This window comes from Callionymus lyra, chromosome 6 (genome assembly GCF_982586985.1).
Source record: "Callionymus lyra chromosome 6, fCalLyr1.hap1.1, whole genome shotgun sequence".
Taxonomy (NCBI): Eukaryota; Metazoa; Chordata; class Actinopteri; order Syngnathiformes; family Callionymidae; genus Callionymus; species Callionymus lyra.
This window is the reverse complement of record NC_141823.1, coordinates 24,550,616-24,571,698: the sequence shown is the minus strand read 5'-3', so window position 1 is coordinate 24,571,698 and position 21,083 is coordinate 24,550,616. Positions and strand designations below refer to the sequence as shown.

Below are 21,083 nucleotides of genomic sequence, written 5' to 3'. Positions count from 1 at the left end.
CAACAACATCCACAAACAATTACACATTTCATTCCATTCACAGATCAATTCTTGTCTTCTTCACGTGTTCTTCCCTGACTGCATTCTCTTCATCACCACCCTCTTTCTCTGTCTGTGACAAATATTTGCACGCATGTATTTATTCTTCTATTTTTTTATATCACGACAACTCGCCAAAATGTCCATCACTGTGTCAAACAGGAAGATAGTGAGAGCTCGGGTGTGATCCTGATTTACACATTTCATTTTGGAAATAAAAAAAACAGTGTGATAAAACTCACACTTCTCTATGCACCTGCAGTCAGAGTGCTGAAAGCTGCTATTTCGGTGAAATGTTTGCAGCCTCAGTTATATTATTAATTAATACGAAAACTTTAATAATCAACTTTCTCAAGATGATGGCGTTTTACTCAGATAGTTGTGGCAGATCTGACTGATATGCTGGCTGTGTCCACCATATGGTTCTTTATCATCAGAATCCTTTCACTCTGCATATGTTAAAGGACGGATTTGAGCAGGACGCTCAACAGTTGGGGGAGAAATTCAAGTCAGCATGAATCCTGTGTTCCAGGAACACATCAGCGAATGACAGAATAATCTCTTACATCATATTAGATTACTAAGGTGCAAAATCTGCAGCAGCACAGAGCGTCTAGACATACGATTGAAACACAATCCCGCGTGTACATGCATGTGTGTGTGAGGAAGTACGCGGAGTAGTCGGTGATTTAATCTTTAAAAACCAGCCGATGAACTTGTTTCTTTTCCGTTATCTTTCTCTTTCGCTTCCTCCACAAAGCTTCAGCTGCATCTCAATTCTTGAGCCTCTTCCCAATCCCTTCACTAAATACTTTCTAGAACTCTCTGCTCATCTCACTCAAAGTTAAACTATTCCTGAGGACAATTTTTCGTTTGCCGCCCCCAGCTCTTAGATAGTTTAAAAAGGTTACTTAAAATATCATATCATGTTAAATGTAGTGATTAAAGTGATACATTTTAGCAGTTTCTGTGTTGAGTTAGAATGATGCTGCTCTGGGTTCTGACCCAAAGACCTACACACTGGAATAATAGAGACAACAATGTTGCCTGATAAAAGCAATTCAAAATACAGCTAAAACCATCTGGAAATAATCAAAGTAAGATTCTTAAGCCTCGAACAACATCGTCTCTTGTCATTTCTCAGGAGATATTCTTGTATCATTTATGTATTTGAGTATAAACCCTCTAGGTCTCCAGGCGTTTTCTGAACCTTTATTTTTTCACAACCCTAATGAACCTGAGGTTTTCTGAGTCTTCTTTTTGGGTGATCTTTCAGATGGACAAGCCTCAAATGACTCCATTTGATTGTTAACAATAGAGGATCTACTCTGAGTCTCTGCTTCATCTCCCAGCTCCTCATCCAAAATCGCTCAAATAGATTCCAAAAACCATGCGAGGAGAGTTTCTTTTATTTGTATTTGGTTGTCGTTGCTTATGACGTTGGTCTGGTTGTTGATGAAAGGAGGAAGAGAATTGGACAAGTTCGCTTGAGAGCTTTAGATTTGCTTGTTGTTCCTTTTAGCTGAAGATTCTTCATCAGTCTGTTTGTCCTCTCTTCTCCACAAATCCCCAAATTCCTGAACTGCTTCCACTTAAGGAACCCACTCCTGATGTCTCACTTCATATTCATGACACATCAACTGAAACTAAAAAGACTGAAGTACTGAACTAACTTTGGCTGAAACTGCTGATTCATGACTCGCCTGATCTTGTCTGCTGGCTCATGAAAACAAAAACAATAAACCAGTCACTCGCAGATTTGTGAACCTGCCCGGCTGCCATCTCGTCACCTGGTGTGACTGCACCAAAATGGCCGAACAAGAACACACACGTACATGTGTTTGTATTGCACACATATCCCCATGGCAGTTCCTCAGGGCGTCACAAATATGTTTTATTTGTCTGACTGACCTTTCACCTGCGAGGAGAACTGAGCCGTGTGCCGGGTCTCAAATAGCTGCAGCTCCTTGTTCAGGTCACAGATGGTCAGATCGACATTCCAGGACTTTAAACCTGAACAGAAACATGTGTGTGGAATTATAGGAGAAATATCACAATAGAACTATATTTTATCTCATGATAAAATCACCAGGAAGTACTTGATCATTTACATCAAACATTCTAGTGATAGAAAGGACAACATGCATTTAACTTATAAATAATTAAAACAGAAGTAAGGCAGTGAAAAAGCTGATAACATTGGTAACACCCACGAGAATAAGATATATAACTAAGCTAGGTGATAGCATCAATTGCTACAAACAAATGCCTTCAGAATGTTGTTGTGATCCGTAGCATTTGATTAACAGCAAACTAGTTCTGAAACATCTTTAATTCTCTCCGGCTTCACCTGACCGGGACCCTTCAGTGACCTACCATGTGTGATCTGGTTCCGAGCGGCGTCCAGGTGGTGACCGGTGGTAATCTCTCCGATCACGATCAACAAGCGATAGTTTCTATGTTCAGAAGTGCCTCCTGTATGTTGCTCTCCATGGTCCTGAACAATCCGGGGCTCTGCTGAGACAGGGGCTGTGGTGGGAATTTCCATGGTAACAGGGCCACCAGTAGACGCGGAGCTCTTTTCCATCTCCATGACAACTGCATACGAGGTAAGTACCATGACTGAGCTGGAGGAGATGGGAGGGCCGGGTGGGCGAGGCTCTGTACTTTGGCACAGACTGGATTGGGCTGCGGTGATGTGGCTATTTGACGACACTACGTCTCATTGGCAACAACCTGATAAGATATATGGCAGACAGCTGGAGCTGGAGTCTCAGCTGATGATCGAGGTGAGGATGAGGATGAAGATCGTGCTGCTGTGCAACACTTAAAAAAACACACGCTTTGAAAACCAACAGAAATCCAATATATTTCTTCTAACCTCTGAGACTTTTCCAGGGTTAGTGAGTTTATTCTCTATTGTGTTTGAGAACAACTGGGCCAAGAATAAACAAAAGCTTCTATTGGTGTCACTGTCAAGAGAAGGAAGCTGGCGCAGCCTCGCACGTCTTTGCCCCTATTGTGATCAAAACACTGCTTCATCTGTGCCTGGAATAAAAGGAGCGCACAGTCAGCATAAATAAATGGTTATAATAGGCTGCAGGCATTGTGGTCTCTGTTCAGCAGTCACAAGGTGCAGAGGTGTGAAGAGGAAGAGAAAGAAGGGAGGCTTGTTTTAGCAATTATATTTTAATCACTCTTAAATAGAATAATTTGAATCAGATAAAATATTTACTCTGAAATCTGAAAACTTGTGTATGTGTCAAATTATCTCAGTCATAATGACAAAAATCTCGAAGTATAGTCATTGCTTTCCCCCCAAAAATGGGCTTTTGTATGCAGTTTGTGGTGAAATAACAATACAGAAGTACATTTTGCAAAGTAACAAACAAGATGCCTTTACAATAGACCACCACTACCGACCTGACACCCACAACAACATCACTATAACAACATCCCTGGAGCGTTTATCCAGGGGGATTTAGAATTAAGAGGCGGAAACGTGTCATACAGTGTCGCAGAGTTCACTCATGAAAGATGAGACAACATGAGTCAGCGTTCGCAGCGTAAGCCTTGCACAGTGCGAATCTGACGCCCTCTGGTGGAAGATAGTGGAACCTCGCATCGCTTTTTTTCCTCGTTTTTGTTGTGTTGTTTGTTTATGTTTTGTTTTCAATAGGCGGTTTGAAATGTCAAGCGAATTTCCCCGAAATTTCTCCAATTCAGTTGTACTTGCCACAATAGTGAAACATTTTTAAGCCACTAGATGGCGTCAACTGTAAAATGTTTTTCCTCTACAGGGATTGCTTGCTTTGTACTGGTGTTTTTGTTGTTGTTTTTTAGTGTCTTTTAGCTGTCATCTAGACCTCATGAGAATTCCCCCCAAAACCTACGCAGACCAAAAAAAACACTCCTTTACACCTACCAATGTATACTTCAATACCACTGTAAATGAAGCAAAACAAACATAAAGCCAGAATATGCTCCAGGAGAAGTCTTGCCTCCTCACTACTAAAAGTGCATAGTTAAAAGAACAATGGTAGAGAAAGCTTCCATCACCTTATCCAGACATCAATTTATTTTCTCTACAACCAGAGTCCTGGTGCCATGGGTCCAGGTGACCTGTGCTACTATAGACGAAAGGTTGGAGAGAGCCTTTGAGAGATGTTGTGTGGTTGGTCATTTGGAAAGATAGATGGTGGAGGTTTACTGCAGAGGCTTTACTGCTCTTTCTGTCTGCCTTTGTAGGCAGAAAAGAAGAGCCTTGGAGTATGTTAAGGTAACCGTGCTGAGGTCTGGTCAACTATGCGGAGAATGAAAGAAGTTTAACCTCCACAAAAGCTTAGAGGTGTTTGACATTTGTCTTTTTGGCTCAGCTCTTTCTATTTAATGTATATTCATAGTTATGGGGTTCTCTGTAAAACTCTAACATCTGCTTAAGCAGTAGTTAGTCATATGAGATCAGGGCTTATGTCTAGTGTTTTCTCTGGGATACCTTGACTTTGTCTTTTGGATGTACAGTATAATGCATACATTTGGCTTAATACTATGATAACTAGCATCATATTTTATTATTCCATTCTGTACGGTCACCACAAGCAAAATTCTATGTTGTTTTTACAACACTGGCAATTAAGGTTTCTGATTCTTTAACTGTTTTTATCTTTACCACTACTTACTAAATGTGTCAAGTTGTTCTGTCATATTAAACTACGAAACAATTGAACGTATAAAAACAGTTTTTTTTAATTAATACACAGTAATTCAACTTTTTGTGTGGAAGCTAATGTAAGTAAGTAGGTAAGTAATTTTTATTTGTATAGCACTTTTCCAGACCAGGGTCACAAAGAGCTTAAAGAATCAAAACAAAATTCAATAAAGTCTATACTTTAAAGGGCAAGATAAAACTGATAACACAACAAGAGTTCCAGAAAATCTTTGCTGACCATCCTGCCATTGTGTTTTTAACTTAAAGAGGTATAACCTCACAGGAAAGTGCAAGGGAAATTACATATATAGCAAAATATAAATACAATTTTGAAAGTGTATTTCTGATTAATCGCAAGCATTCACAATGTGCCAGATGATATTTTCCGATTAAATATCACCAAATACATTTTTATTCCTGCAGAAAACCGCAAGCAAAGTAAGCATGATGGCTCCCGGGCGGTCGGGAGCGCTAGCATGTGGACGTGCCTCCTGCGTGGCTCTCCACACCCAGAATCTGAGCGAACACGGAGGCGCGTAGGAAGACGCCGGGGTCGGACACACACACACGCACGAACACACACGTCTGTCCGGGTCAAAACAAACTCCAGCAGACGCCATTATCAAGGTAAGGTTATGCATGTTCTTCTCCTTGACTGTTGGTGATGGAGGTGAAAGATGTCAGGGAGACATCATCTCCAGGATGTGGCTGCGCATTTTTTTTTTTTTTTTTTTGGAACGAGACGACCCGCAGAAATGACGCTCAACTTCTCGGTTCGGGAAGGTTACAGAGGAGGGATGGCGCACGTCTTTGAATCCTTCTTGAGGGGGTTAAACGTTTTTCGGGAGCGTGTCCTCATCCCTGTCGCCATTATGCTCTCATCCTAAAAAAAAGAGAAGTGGTTCAGATCCTCCTCACCATTGAAGCAGATGTGCTGGTCAAGTCTGCTGACTCCAGACGCACAAAGACACATTCATTGTTAAAATATGCACCGCTGATTTATGGGGGGTTTCTTAATTCTGAACAAGGGTGAGACTCTGATAATGTGATGATGACAAAAAACAAAAACATAAATGTTTGCACATCCCAGTGTAGTTCATATTGACATCATCATTATGACCATCTGTTATAAACAGACAATGGTGGGTTTGATAAAGGTTAAAAAAATAACACCAACAAGCTAACATCAAATTAAGAAATTTAAAAAGTACATTAAATGTAATATAATATATTTGCATGAAAATTACTGCTGTATTCATATATTTACAATGCATATCAAGCATGCTCTTAGAAACCTACAGTATTTCTACACCATGCACCACATTTGAATCAGTCTTGTCCACTGTATAGTTGTTAAAAAAAAGCCTAATTTTATTAAATGATATGCTAGAATTATGTTTCCCCTCAAAAGTGTGAAAAAACTAAGAAAGTAGACTCAAAAAGGATGTTGAGATCATCTTGAATGAACATTAATAGAGTCATGAAGCAAAGGTTGACCTGTGTCAGCTAATGCTTTTCTATAAGACCTGCATAAAAGGGAATTTGACGATCTAGACAGTTTTTCCCCCCTAATTAATGTGTATACATACAGTGCATATGCTTAAATGTCTTCACTGTAGTACAATAGGTGTCATTGGCATCCGGAAGATGAATTAGCTTCTCATTTATTATTTTATATCTGCCTCTTTTCCCAACAGCAGCCTCATTCAGAGAAAATGATTGGAGCGTTTGTGTGTTCTCTCCTCCAACAGCAGGGTCCCTCTGATTTGCATAGGCTGTGGTGTCACCAAATCTTTGGTGTTTCCATGGAAACAGTTGCTGTCAAATGGCGATATAAATTATATTTCAGAGGCTGTTAATCCTCTAATTTTGTGGGCAGGGATGGCCGGGCTGTGAGATATAAAACTACGTGATCCTCTTGTGATCCGCCATTTACTCTCAATAAAACTCTCAATTTTGCTTTTAAGTGTAGATGAAAGCTACAAATGATCACTCGTCCTAAAGACTGCACTGTACACAGAGTTGCATCAAAAAAAACACCTAAATTCATCATCTTATTTTTTTAATTAGATTGCTGGCACTGACTGTAATGGATGAAAGAGAAGTGTTTAGATATGCATATGTAGATCTGTGACTCAAGGGAGGAAAGTGGTCGTGATAACCTCTAAATCTCTCGTATTTCAAAGCTTCCTGCAGCCTCTTTCTGCAGAGCGATTCTCTAATGTAGTTCATCAGGAAGAGTCTCTCTAGATCAGGGGTCAGGAACTTTTTTGAATTGGTGAGCTACTCCATGGACACTGTGTGACCCGAAGGACTACTACCAGCTTGTACTTCTGAAACAACTAAATATTTCCTATTATAGTTGATAAATGAGATGATGATATTCCTCAGCTCTAACACACTAATGAGATATAATTACAAATGGGGCAACAAGAAAGAAAATATCATATTTTACAGGTCTAAGGTCTACTCCTTTGTACGTTCGTGACCCCTGCTCTAGATAGTGCAAATATTTGCTAACAATGATTATCTCTTAGGAAATACGTGTCTGCTGTTGTTTTGTTTTCATTGTCTAAGCGCTATGTGACCCTGGTCTGGAAAAGCGCAATATAAATAAAAATGACTTACTTCTACTACTACTTGTTGACAGATCAGCAGGATAAGATGTCTCTTTTGTTTTTACTTTACTTGTTTAATTTGGCCTACTTGCTGCTCAAATGTTGTAATTTATCATGTGAAAGACTGGGATTGAGGTTTATCTTATCCTATCATAGACACTGTTGCCCTCCTTAATGAAAGTGATTTGTCTTACGTGAGATAGCAGCTGTTTTCTCTCCCGAGGTTGACATATCTTTAATATGAAGTAACGCTTTTCAGTGGAAAAATGGGATGAGTAATGTTAAAACAATAAGGTCAAATGAATGGAATTTAAAGAAAGGGAAGCTGTGGCTAGGATTTGAAGATACTTAATGTGTGCTTTATTAAGTTTTAGTCTCATTCTCAAGTGCCAACCACACTAGACTCAAGAGAAGAGCTGGTATTTACCTAAAAAATAATTATTTTAATGAAGGTACTAGGAAGATGATGTGAAGTAGCACATTTTAATCTTAAGTGACATATTTGAATGCACCAAATACTCTTAATGAATGTCGGATAGTGACTCTTTGATTTGAATAAAAATGAATTAAATATATTTTATTAATGTAATATTACGTTAAGTCAAATAACAGTGATCATGATCTACTCTTTATTTCCTCCATGCTGCGCCCGATTTGTTATTCTACAACCGTAAGATCAATCAGCACGGGATGTGACGTCACTAAGTCATCAGACCAATAGCGTGGCTTCCACCCGGTTTTGCCGCCAGTCCGGTGGGTGTGTTTGAGCGTGCGTGCACTCGCCTATGCCACCGTCGGTTTTATTTTTACTTAGTTTTTATTTTTGACAGATAGCCACCGTGGATCATTATGCGAGGGGATCTGGATATAACATCGATCTTTATGACACAGTGACGTTTTTTCTCGTGGGCGGAGCTCCAACTTTAGCTAGCATGCTAGCGCGTGCCAGTCAACAACAATAACAGACCCTTTGATGTCCATGTAGTCGAGCTTCCTTGGATTTAAAAGCGTGTCCCGTTCTTCAGCTCGATCACATGGAGCCCGGAGGAAGCGAGCTGGACTCTAGCCTGCCTCAGCCCGAGAACCCGTGCCTCATCGTGGAAGACTCCCAGCCGGACAGCGTCGCCCTGGAAGACGACCCGGAGAGCAGCTACAGAGCCCTGCTGGCTCGTCGCCTGTCCAGCCTGCAGCCTTCACCCCGCAGCCCGGTCCTGGTGAGCCTTTTCTCGCCATCGTCTGTATACAACATTTATAGCAATAGATCTTTACGTTTAAACTCTACTTGTGATTGTCACACATTAGTGTTTCCAAGCAAACACAAGGCCTACTCTTTCCTGGATGTTCAAAGGTTACACACCTTCAAAACACCTTTTCTCTCTCTGTATGCTGTGAACCCTGTGGCTCAGTAATGTGGAAATAAAAAAAAGTGTGGTGATAGTGTGAAGCTCCAAGTACTACTGGTGTTGCATTACTATTGTGGCTGTTTCCTTCTCACTCCAGGAATTGATAGCATCACCCCCGAGCATATGTTCTCAGAGTGGCAGCCAGTCGGAGAACAATAGCCATCACGGTCGGTAGAACAAGTGATCCTGTGTCCAGAGTGAAATAATAATGTTGTTACTGCCTCTGTTTAGATTATCAAGCAGAGTTGGATTCCTGTTCAGCCTTCCAAGAGGAAAGTCAGGTCCTCAGCATCTGTCCTCTCCCCCAAAACAAAAGGTAGGTCGATTTTTCTTTACCGTTCTCCGTTGATGTAATGTGTTTTGACCTTTGCTCCTGATGCTGCAGGTGTTCTTCCGAAACCGACATGGAGTCCGGGGCTGATTCAACCACTAACTGTCAGTCTGAAGGTAACATGGTTTTATGACTTGCCAGTTGTCAAACTTTTAAATGGTTTTTCATTTGATTTCGCTTTCATTGTGTCTTTTAGAGGGAAATTCGCAGTTTGGCTTCCTGGCTCTCTCTCAGAGTCAGGATCTTTGTGCTGAAGCCGAGAACTGTCATGACTCCTCTCAGACCCATGACCTGATGCAAGCCAAATTGGGTATAGTTGTTTTTTTTAAACAGGCTTTTAAAGCCAAGAAATATTTGTTTGGATTTACTTGTTTAATACGTTATGCATCTTCTTTTTAACCATATTATGACATCAGTATTCTTTGATCACAACAGACACAAACAAGTCTGGACCCTCAGAGAGTCAAGGCCACAAAGCATTAAGGTTTCTGTTTTAACAATTACAAGAATTTAGATTCAAAAACTCTTGGTGTAGAGTCGTCAATTGTGTTTCTCTCGCAGGTCCGAGGTCAGCTCCAGCAGCTCCTCAGAACACCAGTCGGGAAGGCAGCTGAGTGTCCAGGCCCTGCTGCACTCAGAGAGCCTCCAGAACTCTTGTGAGCTCGAGCAACAGGACTGTAACATCCAGTCCTCGCAGCAGGACATGTTTGACACTGAAAAGACAGGTACACGATTTTCAAAGACTGAGATCTGCAATCTTTATTTATTCATCTCCATTTTAAAACATACCTTTCAATTACCACTGCTAGTTAGATTTTGTTTAAATGCTTTTATTGTCTGTGGCTATATATATCACTTAATTTATTCTGTTACCTTTATAATGACTATCAAATTATCACTTTACGTTATTAAATCAGTCTCTTGAACCTTGGCTTATAAAAGGTGCCGCAGTGGACAGCACAGTGTCTGAGCCTGAGCAACAAGGCCTCCCAACATCCACGCCGGCCCAAACCCTGCACCTTCTCCACCTGTCTGGACATGAAACTCTGGTTCAAGAAAGTCTGTCTCAGTAAGAGCATCATCTTACTTTACTGAACAACAAACTAGGATTGTAAATAATTGCATCTCTTGTTGCAGGAGCTCCATTGATTGTATTGCACCAACGCCAGACGACTTCAACAACACTCCTTTAATAATCCCCAGCTCACCGACCGAGCCAGAGAATGAACCCTGTGAGAACTGAAGAAATCAAAACTGTATGTTGAATTCAACGTGACGTGGACGTGTTGTTATTGTCAGGTGCAGATGAGCCAATGGACACATCACAGCCTCTAGAAGGAAGAGAGGCTGAGAAGGAGGGGGAACCCATGGAAACAGGCCCTGCATCCAAGCCTCAACCCTCTGCATCCACTCCTCTGTCCCAGAACTGTCCTGGTTTTCAACTGGAACGAACGCTGTCGCTGCCCTCACAGCCAGAGTTCTCGCATGTATGTTGATCCTTTTTATTTAAATAATCTTGTTTTATTTTCTCTTAATTTATTGTTGGAGACATTAATTTAAATCACTTTTATGATGGTAATCCCTCAGTTGTTGCATCGGTGATGTTCTACACCCCTTTCTGAAAATCAAAAATCTTCAATGTTTTTTTTCAAAGTTTCTATTATTAAAATGTATATTTTGCACATTATTTTAAATATATAACCATTTATAATATAGTCCCGGTCTATGAAAGGCGATGTACAAATAATGCTTACTAATTTACTGCATTTCTCAATCATTTATAATCTGATTATAATCTTATAATATTAGGTATTAACATGTCTGTAAATACGCCGTAGGAAAGAAGAAAAACAAATGTTTAAATGCTGCTTGTGTGTCTTTAAAGTGGATTCTGAAGTAATGGCGTTGGACCTTTGAAATTCAAAATGCATTTGGCTAACACAAGTATCAATTCTCCCATATTTGATATCCCACCAATCCCTCTCATAATGCACTACAACGTTGAGGCAACTTAACTGATTTAGGCCCAGCTGCGTAAATGAATTAACGGCTTTAAATAGGCTACTAAAACGGGGTAGCTTTCTTTTTATTATAGCTTCCTATTTGTAGATATGGTCTGTATGGACACTTTCAAGGTCAAACTTTTCTTAACACCATAACCTGAAAGGAATTTAATATTGTTCATTGAAATACTTTTGACCCTTGTGTTGTCTCTGGGTCGAGGTGAACACATTTTTATTTTTATCATCTGGATTTGCTTTGATTTGAAAATCATTAAACAAGATAACATTAACTCAACATAGTTAGTTAGAAATGCTTTACAATCAAAAAAAACTTTCAAACATGAAGAATTGAGTATTTTATTCTTTTTAACAAGGTCATATAACATTTTTTCCTTTCTATTTTCAGGACGTCTTTGCCGCCAATCAGAGCCCTCAGCAGTCGGATAAAAAGTCTCCGTCTCTACCTCTGGAGTCTCAGTCCCAGCAGCTGGAATCTGGTTCCTTTGCGTTGCCTCTGCAGCTCTCTTCACACTTGGAGAGCAGCTCCTCAGCAGCCAAACATTCAGAAGACATGCTGGAGGACAGCCAGGCCACGCAGATAGAAGAAGTGGACGGGGAGTTTGGTGTGGACACCAGCGACTCTGTGGTGTCGGGCCACGATCACAGGACCAATGGCGAGTCCTCTCAGTCACAAACTGGAATCGTTTCCAAGACGCCTGCTGCTGCCGAAGCTCCGATCTGTTCCGTGAATGTGAAAGACAGCGGGAGTGTTGCCACGGTGTCGTGCTCTCAGTCGAAGCTCAGCTCCTCGGATTTACAAGTCAGCCTGTGTGTCCAGGAGACTCCCAGCAGTCAGTCCTCGCCGCCCCTGATCTCTCAGAAAACCGAGACAGACGTAGCAAAGGAAAGTGTCAAAGCGAGTGATACCACACAGAGTGACTCACAAGAGAAGAGATGCGACACTGTGTGTAGCAGTCAGAACAACAACCAGATCGTCGACAGTCAAGAAGAGGTGATGGAGGAAGAAGTGACTGAGACCATGGGGGGCGATGGGCCTCCAGGTATGGCTCTGGTTCTGTCACAGAGCCAGATGCTGACACCAGAGCCCATGGATGAGCAGGAGGAGAACATGGCCAAAGACGGCGAGGATGAAGGTCGCTTGTCTCAGGCTCTACCGTTAAAGACCAATGATGGGTCTTTGGTGTCTACCAACGGTCACAAGAACGAGAAGATAAACGTCCCAGAGACAGAAGGTCTTAAAGACAAGAGTCTGAGCGACAGCTCTGGAGGTAAGCCTATGATTATTAGATTTCTTTCACATAAAATCAAACGTCAACATACAAACATAAAGTACGTTTTCTCCATTTGAACCTGCACCACTTTAATTTATGATTCACAAATTCAATTTCAAACGCTTAACATATATTAGGTGATTGTATCTTGTGCCATTTATTTATAATAGCCTTTTGTTCTTTCGTGATTTTCAAGCAGATTGTAAAATTTGAATTTGTATCCAGAACTTAAATCTGGAATATTGTATCTCAAGATATTTCAAATGACTTCATGAGCATGAACTAGATTATCAGCTTTAATTCCTCCAACATGGTTGATCTGATGATGGTTGTCTGTGTATGTTTGGTGTATTAAAGAATCTAATGATATTGTTCCAACAATGTTCCCTCCAGATATGGGAAGCCTTAATATATTCTTACGTTTTTCAAATATGTATCCATTGTTCTAGAGAAATACTGATTATAAAACTCCTCTCCAATTTTTTCTTTACATAGTGTGTCCGGTTTATTTCAGCTCATGAGTATTATGACTAGTTTAGTTAGGCTCTTGTAATGTTAGCTGTTATTAGAAGGTCAACGGTCTGTTTAAAATCAAATATCCTCTCGCAGAAATCTCCTTCCACTTCACTCTGCCTAAAGAAGGGGAGTCGATGGGACCTGCTGTTGCTGCAGCAACTCCGTTGATCAGCCAGTTGAAGAGGTCGCACAGACACAGCACCCCCATTGGTCAGTCTCAGACTTTAAAGGCCATAAGACTAGCTCTAATGATTCTCTGTTGACCATTAGAAATGGTATCCTTCTCGGAGAAGTCTGAGGGGATGGGGGACGTTTCGGTGGACGTCGCTACGGCGACCGGGGACGTGGGTCCCGGTGATGATGGTGGCAGCGACAAAGAGGAAGGGAAGCTGAGTCTGAGGATGAAGCTGGTGACGCCGGTGGAAGAAGGCAGCTCGGAGCGCTTCAGCCTGCAGAGTAAGAGACTTCTCTTTGTCGCAGTTTTTCCTCATGGAGATGATAGTTACACAGAATCATTTTCTTCTCCACCAGAGCCGTCCCTGTCGGAAGAGGATGGGCCTGTTGCCAAGGTTACCACTGACATCAAGGCCATTGGAAGGTATTCATGCACTTTTACAACAAATGAACTCTCAAATAGAGGCAGTATTCAGCCTTTTCTTTCAGTAAAGTGGAAAGACGCACTGTTGCCATGACAACAGTGTTTTTGTTTTGCTTGATACATTTTTTTTTTCCTTTAAGGTACGGTAATGAACTCTCAAATGTCACATTACGTCCTCAGAGGCCTTTCATGGTAGTCAGCCTGCCAAAATGGTTTCTATGACAACTGTTGAAAAAGAACAACTTTAATTCAAACCATTTTATACTTTTAATTAAAAATCATTTGTATCTCAATTTAACCGTGTAATCCTGCTTCTCACCAACTGAAACGTGAATACTATATTTCACCTCACAGCCCATCAGTGTTCACCCGTGTCAGGGAGGTCCACCGGCCTCAAGAGACAATGGAAGATGGTCCGGCTACAGAAAATGTAAAACTTGTGAGGTGAGAATAAATACAGTTCCAGATGTTTTGGGGTCAGAGTGTGTCTCTAGAGAGGAGGTGAGACCTACTTGTGAGGTTATTTTCGGCATCGAAAAATACTTCTGTGGGTCATTTTGAGTGGGAAAGTAAAGTCTTGGCCTCAATTGTCTTTGATAACAGCATGCTTTTAGATTCACTCATTTTACTTTCTATGAAAACAACACAACATTAGCAGAAGAGTGTGTGTGTTTGTATGATCAGTTAATGGAGTTCATGTCAAGATTCTATTTCTCTTTCCAGAGGGGAGCTGTTCGCGTCGCCTCAGATACTCAGCCAGTCGTCCTCGCTAGGGTGCAATAGTCTCCCAAACAGCCAACAAGAGCCTCCAGAGAATGTAAAAGCTTCCACTGTGCCTCCTGATCCGTCAGAAGAAGTCCCGTCTGAGCCGGCCAAAGCCGAGGCCCGACGCAAGATGGCTTCCCAGCAGTGCCCTGACAAGACTTCCAGCCCGTCCAATAACAAGGTTTGTTTTTCTAAATTGGTCAACTTATTTTTTAGGGTTTCTATTTCATGAATGAAATGACACCACTGTCCTCCTCAGCACCAACATCGATCAATTTCCCAGCAGACCAGCTTTGATGCAGCAGGGTCACGCTCGCCGGCCAACAAAGTACAATTCTTATTTATAAAACATATTAATAATAGTTCAATTTGACTGAATGTAGTGAAGCAAATGAACTATTGTTGTTTTGAAGGGGGACACTGAGACGCCCACCTTAAGAAGACCTGCAGGTCCAGCTCACCGCAGACACGTGCGCACCATCCAGGAAGTGCGAACCACCATCACACGCATCATCACAGACGTGTACTATGAGGATGGAAGAGAGGTGGACCGCAAAGTCACAGAGGTAGCCACTTCAATTTGTTCTGCAGTTAGACACGGCATATTAAATATATTTGATAGCTAATGGCTTACATTAGCTCAACACAACATTGGTTGTGGTATAGCTAATGAAGAAATATGAAAAAGCTAACAGGCTAACAGGATTTCTTTTTAAAGCTAACAAGCTAGCATGAGTTTATGAAATGGCTAAGAGGCTAACATGAGTTTATGAAATGGCTAATAGGCTAGCATGAGTTTATACAATGGCTAATAGGCTAGCATGAGTTTATAAAATGGCTAATAGGCTAGCATGAGTTTATAAAATGGCTAATAGGCTAGCATGAGTTTATAAAATGGCTAATAGGCTAGCATGAGTTTATAAAATGGCTAATAGGCTAGCATGAGTTTATAAAATGGCTAATAGGTTAGCATGAGTTTACGAAATGGCTAATAGGCTAGCATGAGTTTATGAAATGGCTAATAGGCTAGCATGAGTTTATAAAATGGCTAATAGGCTAGCATGAGTTTATAAAATGGCTAATAGGTTAGCATGAGTTTACGAAATGGCTAATATGCTAGCATGAGTTTATGAAATGGCTAATAGGCTAGCATGAGTTTATGAAATGGCTAATAGGCTAGCATGAGTTTATGAAATGGCTAATAGGCTAGCATGAGTTTATAAAATTGCCAATAGGCTAGCATTAGTTAATGAAATAGCTAATAAGCTAGCATGAGTTTATGAAATGTCTAATGGGCTAGCATTAGTTAATGAAATAGCTAATAAGCTAAAAAGTTAAAAACAAAATAAACCTTTCAATATATAAATGGAGATAAATCAATCATATAAAAAATATTGAATTTTGTTAATTAAAAAAAAAAAAAATTAAATTCTTTAAAAAGCCAACATTTTGTAATAAAGGTTAAATGTGAGATTGAAACGTTGCTAGTTGACAAAGAATAGATGATAAAAATATGTAATGTAAAGTATATGTTTTGAAAAATGATGAAGTTGCTTTAATCCAAAATAGGTATGGATACTTTTTTTTAAATTTAACTATTCATTTAACAACTTGAACTTCAATAATCGATGGGATCGTTTTTTTTGTTTTTTTCAGGAGAGCGAGGAGCCAGTGGTGGACTGTCAAGTGTTGGACGGCGACATCTCTCCTTGTCGCACAGGCAGCTCCCTGACCTCTGGTGACCTTGCAGATATAAGTTCCCTGTCGTCCAAAGCTTCAAGCATGCACCACAGCTCTGGAGGAACCAGCAGCTCAACTGGACCTCCGCGGTCCGACTTTATAATTCCAAACTTCCGCGGTGCTAAATCTTCCAGGTACTCTCTCGCCTACCCGTAAAGTAACTTTTTCTAACATGTCTGCCTTTTCTTTTCCTGCATGAATCTTTAACTTTAACTTTAATCATTTACTAACTGCAGTAGAGGTTGATTTGTTTTTTTCAACTAATGGAAATATTGATATGAAAAACAAACAGGGGTTTATATATTATTTCATTTCATAGTCAGTGATTTACAAACACAATATTTAAGAGCTTAAAGCAGAATAACAAAAATAATAATAACAATAACAATAATAATTTTTTCAACTTTTGTAAGTTTCCAATTAATTTTAGATCCATAACAACCGATGACTCTGAAATGATGTCCATCTCTTACCTTAACAGTTAATTTAGTTGACCAAAACTTAACAGTATATTAATGTTAAATAAGAATATTATGCATGTATAGATGTGTAGTGAACATTCTGAAATGTTGTATCTCCTACATAAGCTTAAGACGGTCTAGAATGTGGTCTGAAGTGGTTCCACTTGTCCCCTCTGTTTATGCAGCCCCAGGAGGGGAGGTGGGCAGAAACACAGGGGTCTAGTCACAAAGGACAAAGGCTTTAGCACCCTTGGGTCACCCCAGGAGCTGGCTTCACCCACTGCTGCTGGACGGGCGAGGAGGGGTCGACCCCCGTCCGGCTCACCTGCTTCCAGGTGAGTCTCACTGAGGCTCACCTTTACTGTCCCCCACTGACTCACAACTCTCATCACTTTCCTTTTCTGACTTTCACTCTGCAGTCACTCACAGAGCTATAATCATTTCTAAAACGCTCATCAGCCTTTTCGCTTAACATCTCACAGGATCTCCTTCAGAATAATGTGAAGCCACTGTTTGTCTTTCATGTTCAACTAAAAACCTTTTCCGTCCTGTACAGAGGTCGTGGTGGCTCACTGCAGCAGCTCGGGGCTCACCCTCTGTCCTCCTCGGAGGACGAACCATATGCCCGTCTCCATTCTCAACACAACCCTCTGAGTCCCACCGTCTCTGAACTGCTGAGGTCGTCTCCGGAGCAGGCCAGGTCGTGCAGCAACAGCTTGGTGGGCCTACGGGTCGTAGCAAAGTGGTCTTCCAACGGCTACTTCTACTCTGGTCGGATAATTAAAGATGCGGGCGAGGGGAGGTTCCGCCTGCGGTTCGACGACGGTTATGAGTGCGAGGTGCCTGGTAAAGATGTTCTTCTGTGTGATCCCATCCCTCTGGAGACGGAGGTCACCGCCTTGCTGGAGGACGAGTACTTCAGTGTGGGTGAGGAGAGGCACTGCTGTAGATATCACAGATATTATTTTGTTTAACGTAAAATAATGCTCCGCCCCTCATATGTGCGGTTTGGCAGGTGTCGTGAAGGGCTACAAGACAGAGGGCCAAGATCTGTTCTACAGTGTGGAGAAGGATGGACAGAAGCAGTGGTACAACAGGACATCTGTCATTTTGTCCCTGGAGCAGGGGAACCGGCTGAGGGAGCAGCACAGTCTCGGCCCCTACGAGCCCTCCACTCCCCTCGCCAAGGCCTCCGACATCAGCCTTGGTGAGTCCACCAGTGCTGTGGTGTCTTCTAGTGATTAGCTGACAAAGTTTCAGGAAACGGCTGATTAGGTTTCATGAAACACTTGATGAGGTTTTGTGAAACTGCCGATAAGGTTTTGTGAAACATCTGATAGGGTTTCGTGAAACATCTGATAGGGTTTCGTGAAACATCTGATGAGTTTTCGTGAATCATCTGGTGGGGTTTCGGGAAACATCTGATGAGGCTTCGTGAAACATCTGATGAGGTTTCTTGAAATACTTGATGAGGTTTCTTGAAACATCTGATAGGGTTTCGTGAAACATCTGATAGGGTTTCGTGAAACATCTGATGGGGTTTCGTGAAACATCTGATGAGGTTTCGTGAAATACTTGATGAGGTTTCTTGAAATACTTGATGAGGTTTCTTGAAATACTTGATGAGGTTTCTTGAAACATCTGATGAGGTTTCGTGAAACATCTGATGATGTCTCTTGAAACATCTGATGAGGTTTCGTGAAACTGTTGATGAGGTTTCGTGAAACTGCTGATGAGGTTTCGTGAAACTGCTGATGAGGTTTCGTGAAATACTTGATGAGGTTTCGTGAAATACTTGATAAGGTTTCTTGAAATACTTGATAAGGTTTCTTGAAACATCTGATGAGGTTTCATGAAATACTTGATGAGGTTTCTTGAAACATCTGATAGGGTTTTGTGAAACTGCTGATGAGGTTTCGTGAAATAGTTGATGAGGTTTCGTGAAATACTTGATAAGGTTTCTTGAAATACTTGATAAGGTTTCTTGAAACATCTGATGAGGTTTCATGAAATACTTGATGAGGTTTCGTGAATCTGCTGATGAGGTTTCGTGAAACGGCTGATGAGGTTTCGTGAAACGGCTGATGAGGTTTCGTGAAACGGCTCTGCTACACTAGATTTTCTAACTTTATGAATGATTGAATGTTTGCAGATAACCTTGTGGAGGGGAAGAGACGTCGCAGAATTGGAACTGGGGGTCCTAACACCCCTACAAATTCCTCGTCAGCGAGTCCACGAACCCCAGGAACGTCCTTCAAAAGAAAGGCGGTGTCTTCCGATGATGAGAAGACTCCGGCCAAACGAGGGCGCCGGCTGCCGGCCTCCAAAGCTGGTACAGAAGCGCCCACCAGGAGAGATCTTTCATAGTTCTTGCTGTGATATTTGTAGCTATTTTAGACAGATTTTACTCTTTTTACATGGATTTTATTGGTTTTATATCAACCTTTTTTACCTTCTTTTTAATTATTCCGGAGTTGTGATTCGTGAACAGTAATGTTTGATTTTTGTACATTTTAACCTCCATGTGTCCCGAGTTCTCCCTCTGCTGCCCGCTGGCTTCCACTGAGGCCGACTCGGTAATTGAGAAACCAACAGTTTACGATTCTGGTGCTGGTCACAGGTGGAGGGTTTTTGGAGAGTGTTTCTTTCAGTTCACAGAGAGCTTAAATTATCAGTCCATTAAAAACACAGACAATATTCTCAGCTTTAAACTTTCCTCTTTTCTTAAATCCTACTTTCTAAAAGGCACATTTACCTTTTAGAATTTAGTGACGACCCTGGCTAGATAAAAAAAATATATATATAGTTGGTTTTATGTTGTAGCTTTATTCTCTGGTGTGTCCACAGCTCAGCGGGTCGGTGTGTGTAACACATCGGGCAGCGGCACTGACCTCCCGGGTCAGTCGGACGACCTTGCCGAGACTCACGGCCCTCTGCCCGAGAACACGTCCCTGTTTATGGGCTTCGCCTTCATGCTGACGGCCTCCTCCGAGAGCGACCGGCTGACCAACAGGTTCAGCAGCGAGGACGATGAAGGTGCGCGTCTGAGTTTGAGAATGTTCGCGATCCTCACTGATAATCTGAGGGATTTTTTACAGATTACGTGCAGACGGGTCCTTTTAACAAGAAGTACACAGAGTCTCAGCTGCAGGCGGGCGGAGGCTTCATCCTTCCAGACTTCAACGAGGAGCAGGTAAAAAATCACCTTTTAAAGGGTGATATCAAGAAAATAAAAGTGACATTTTGAAGCTCATTTTCGTTCTCTCTTCAGTGTAAAGCAGCATATCAGAGCCTGCTGATCGCCGACCAGCACTGCCGGACCAGGAAGTATCTGCTGTGCCTGGCCAGTGGCGTCCCATGTGTCTCCCATATCTGGGTGCGAGACTGTTGCAGAGACAACAAGCTGCTCAACTACAGGAACTACCTGCTGCCTGCAGGAGTGGGGCCTGACGAGACTCCAGTGGAGTGGTGAGTTGTTACTTGATTTTTGTGTATCCCCCCACTACTTTTATTTTTAACTGCTAATGTATCAATTTAGTTTAGTGTTAAATCCTAAGTGCTGTTTTTCTGATTTTTATTTCAATTTTTCAGGCATTCCCGCTGCTCTCCGTTTAAGTCGCTCAAAATCCTGCTGGTGTTTGAAAAGCCAGAGGAGCTGTTGGCACAGCTGGCCACGATGGGAGGAGCCTCGTCTACCCGCCACTTTCAGCCAGATAAAGATGGTACTGGTGAGCATTCACAATATGGCATCACACAAGCTGGTCCCAATGAAACCCCTGGTCCCTTTTAAAATCTGCAATAAGTAATAGTTATTTGAAAAGCGCCTTTCTAGACCAGGGTCACGAAGCGCTTTAACAATCAAAACCAATATACAGTTAAAATATATACTTTAAAGGCCTGCAATAAGTGAGGTTAAAAACTTTTTTTTTGGCTCCTCCATTGTCAGAAAAGTTAAAGTGCAATGTTGTGGAGCTTCTGATGCCTCCTTCGTCACTTTTATTTGTTTACATAAATGGGAAAATGGATCTTGCTGGGTTGGTCTCCGTTTTTTCTTCCTGGCCCACTACTATAAAATGGTCATGTGAACATTGTTTAAGTAATAGAAAGTTCTACCACATTAATTCATGAATGTTCAAATTCAATCCAATATTTGAACAATAAAAATACCAAACTCTCGCAGAGGGTAATGACAGATCTAACGATTCATTGCGTTTACATGTTTTTTGTCATTGTGTGCAGACGTTCCTGCTGGGAAGTTCGATGTGGTATTGATGGACCAGAGTTGTCCAGCATCGCTGCAGGAGACGGTAACGTCACAGAAAATCCCGCTCGTTTCTGCCGAGTGGCTGATCCAGAGTCTCATCACTGGGGAGCGACAGGATTTCGACAGCAAACCTCAGTATCGTCACAACTACTCAACAACTACGCCGTCATCGTCGCCGTTGTCTTCATCTTAATTGTCCGTCCATTTTATCATATGCAACACACACACCTAGAAAAGCTGTTTTAAATGTTCCATTTTAGTGGCATGCACCTGCTGTATATATCATGTTACCTCTGTTTTTATCAAACAATAAACTGTTCTTCGTTTCACGTTTGACTTTATTTA

The 21,083-nt window shown here is 41.5% G+C and overlaps 2 protein-coding genes across 7 annotated transcripts in view; one reads left to right on the top strand and one right to left on the bottom strand.

The window, feature by feature from the left end:
* map1aa (microtubule-associated protein 1Aa) overlaps nucleotides 1-2,781 on the bottom strand; it is a 30,063-nt gene extending 27,282 nt beyond the window's left edge. The window contains exons 1-2 of the mRNA XM_087794378.1: nucleotides 2,416-2,781; nucleotides 1,951-2,052 (exon numbers count right to left, since the gene is read on the bottom strand). Coding sequence (XP_087650504.1) covers nucleotides 1,951-2,052; nucleotides 2,416-2,659 — 346 coding nt within the window. The 5' untranslated portion in view covers nucleotides 2,660-2,781. The remainder of the gene's footprint in view (nucleotides 1-1,950; nucleotides 2,053-2,415) is intronic.
* A 2,454-nt stretch (nucleotides 2,782-5,235) lies between these two features.
* tp53bp1 (tumor protein p53 binding protein, 1) lies at nucleotides 5,236-21,067 on the top strand. Of its 6 annotated transcripts, XM_087794380.1 has the most exons (29): nucleotides 5,236-5,374; nucleotides 8,391-8,579; nucleotides 8,866-8,935; nucleotides 9,000-9,084; nucleotides 9,154-9,215; nucleotides 9,296-9,409; nucleotides 9,535-9,583; nucleotides 9,661-9,824; nucleotides 10,042-10,168; nucleotides 10,237-10,331; nucleotides 10,399-10,586; nucleotides 11,509-12,391; nucleotides 13,004-13,120; nucleotides 13,181-13,366; nucleotides 13,442-13,508; nucleotides 13,863-13,952; nucleotides 14,232-14,454; nucleotides 14,533-14,601; nucleotides 14,687-14,839; nucleotides 15,930-16,147; nucleotides 16,660-16,809; nucleotides 17,031-17,401; nucleotides 17,490-17,681; nucleotides 18,627-18,806; nucleotides 19,322-19,510; nucleotides 19,573-19,667; nucleotides 19,746-19,942; nucleotides 20,066-20,202; nucleotides 20,714-21,067. In XM_087794380.1, the coding sequence occupies exons 2-29, from the start codon at nucleotides 8,400-8,402 to the stop codon at nucleotides 20,929-20,931; spliced, it is 4,869 nt and encodes a 1,622-aa protein (XP_087650506.1). In that variant the 5' UTR covers nucleotides 5,236-5,374; nucleotides 8,391-8,399; the 3' UTR covers nucleotides 20,932-21,067. The 6 variants fall into 6 exon arrangements, with proteins under 6 accessions (XP_087650506.1, XP_087650508.1, XP_087650507.1 ...); XM_087794382.1 differs by lacking the exon at nucleotides 5,236-5,374 and having other exon boundaries at nucleotides 8,120-8,579; nucleotides 10,405-10,586; XM_087794381.1 differs by lacking the exon at nucleotides 5,236-5,374 and having other exon boundaries at nucleotides 8,120-8,579; nucleotides 16,666-16,809.
* The last annotated feature ends 16 nt before the right edge of the window (nucleotides 21,068-21,083 follow it).

Excerpts from the sequence above, each read along its gene's own strand:
- tp53bp1 (XM_087794380.1), top strand. The coding sequence starts at position 8,400 with ATGGAGCCCGGAGGAAGCGAGCTGGACTCTAGCCTGCCTCAGCCCGAG. Across the intron at positions 13,121-13,180 it reads CAGACACAGCACCCCCATTG|AAATGGTATCCTTCTCGGAG; the intron begins GTCAGTCTCAGA and ends GTTGACCATTAG. Across the intron at positions 14,455-14,532 it reads CCAGCCCGTCCAATAACAAG|CACCAACATCGATCAATTTC; the intron begins GTTTGTTTTTCT and ends TGTCCTCCTCAG.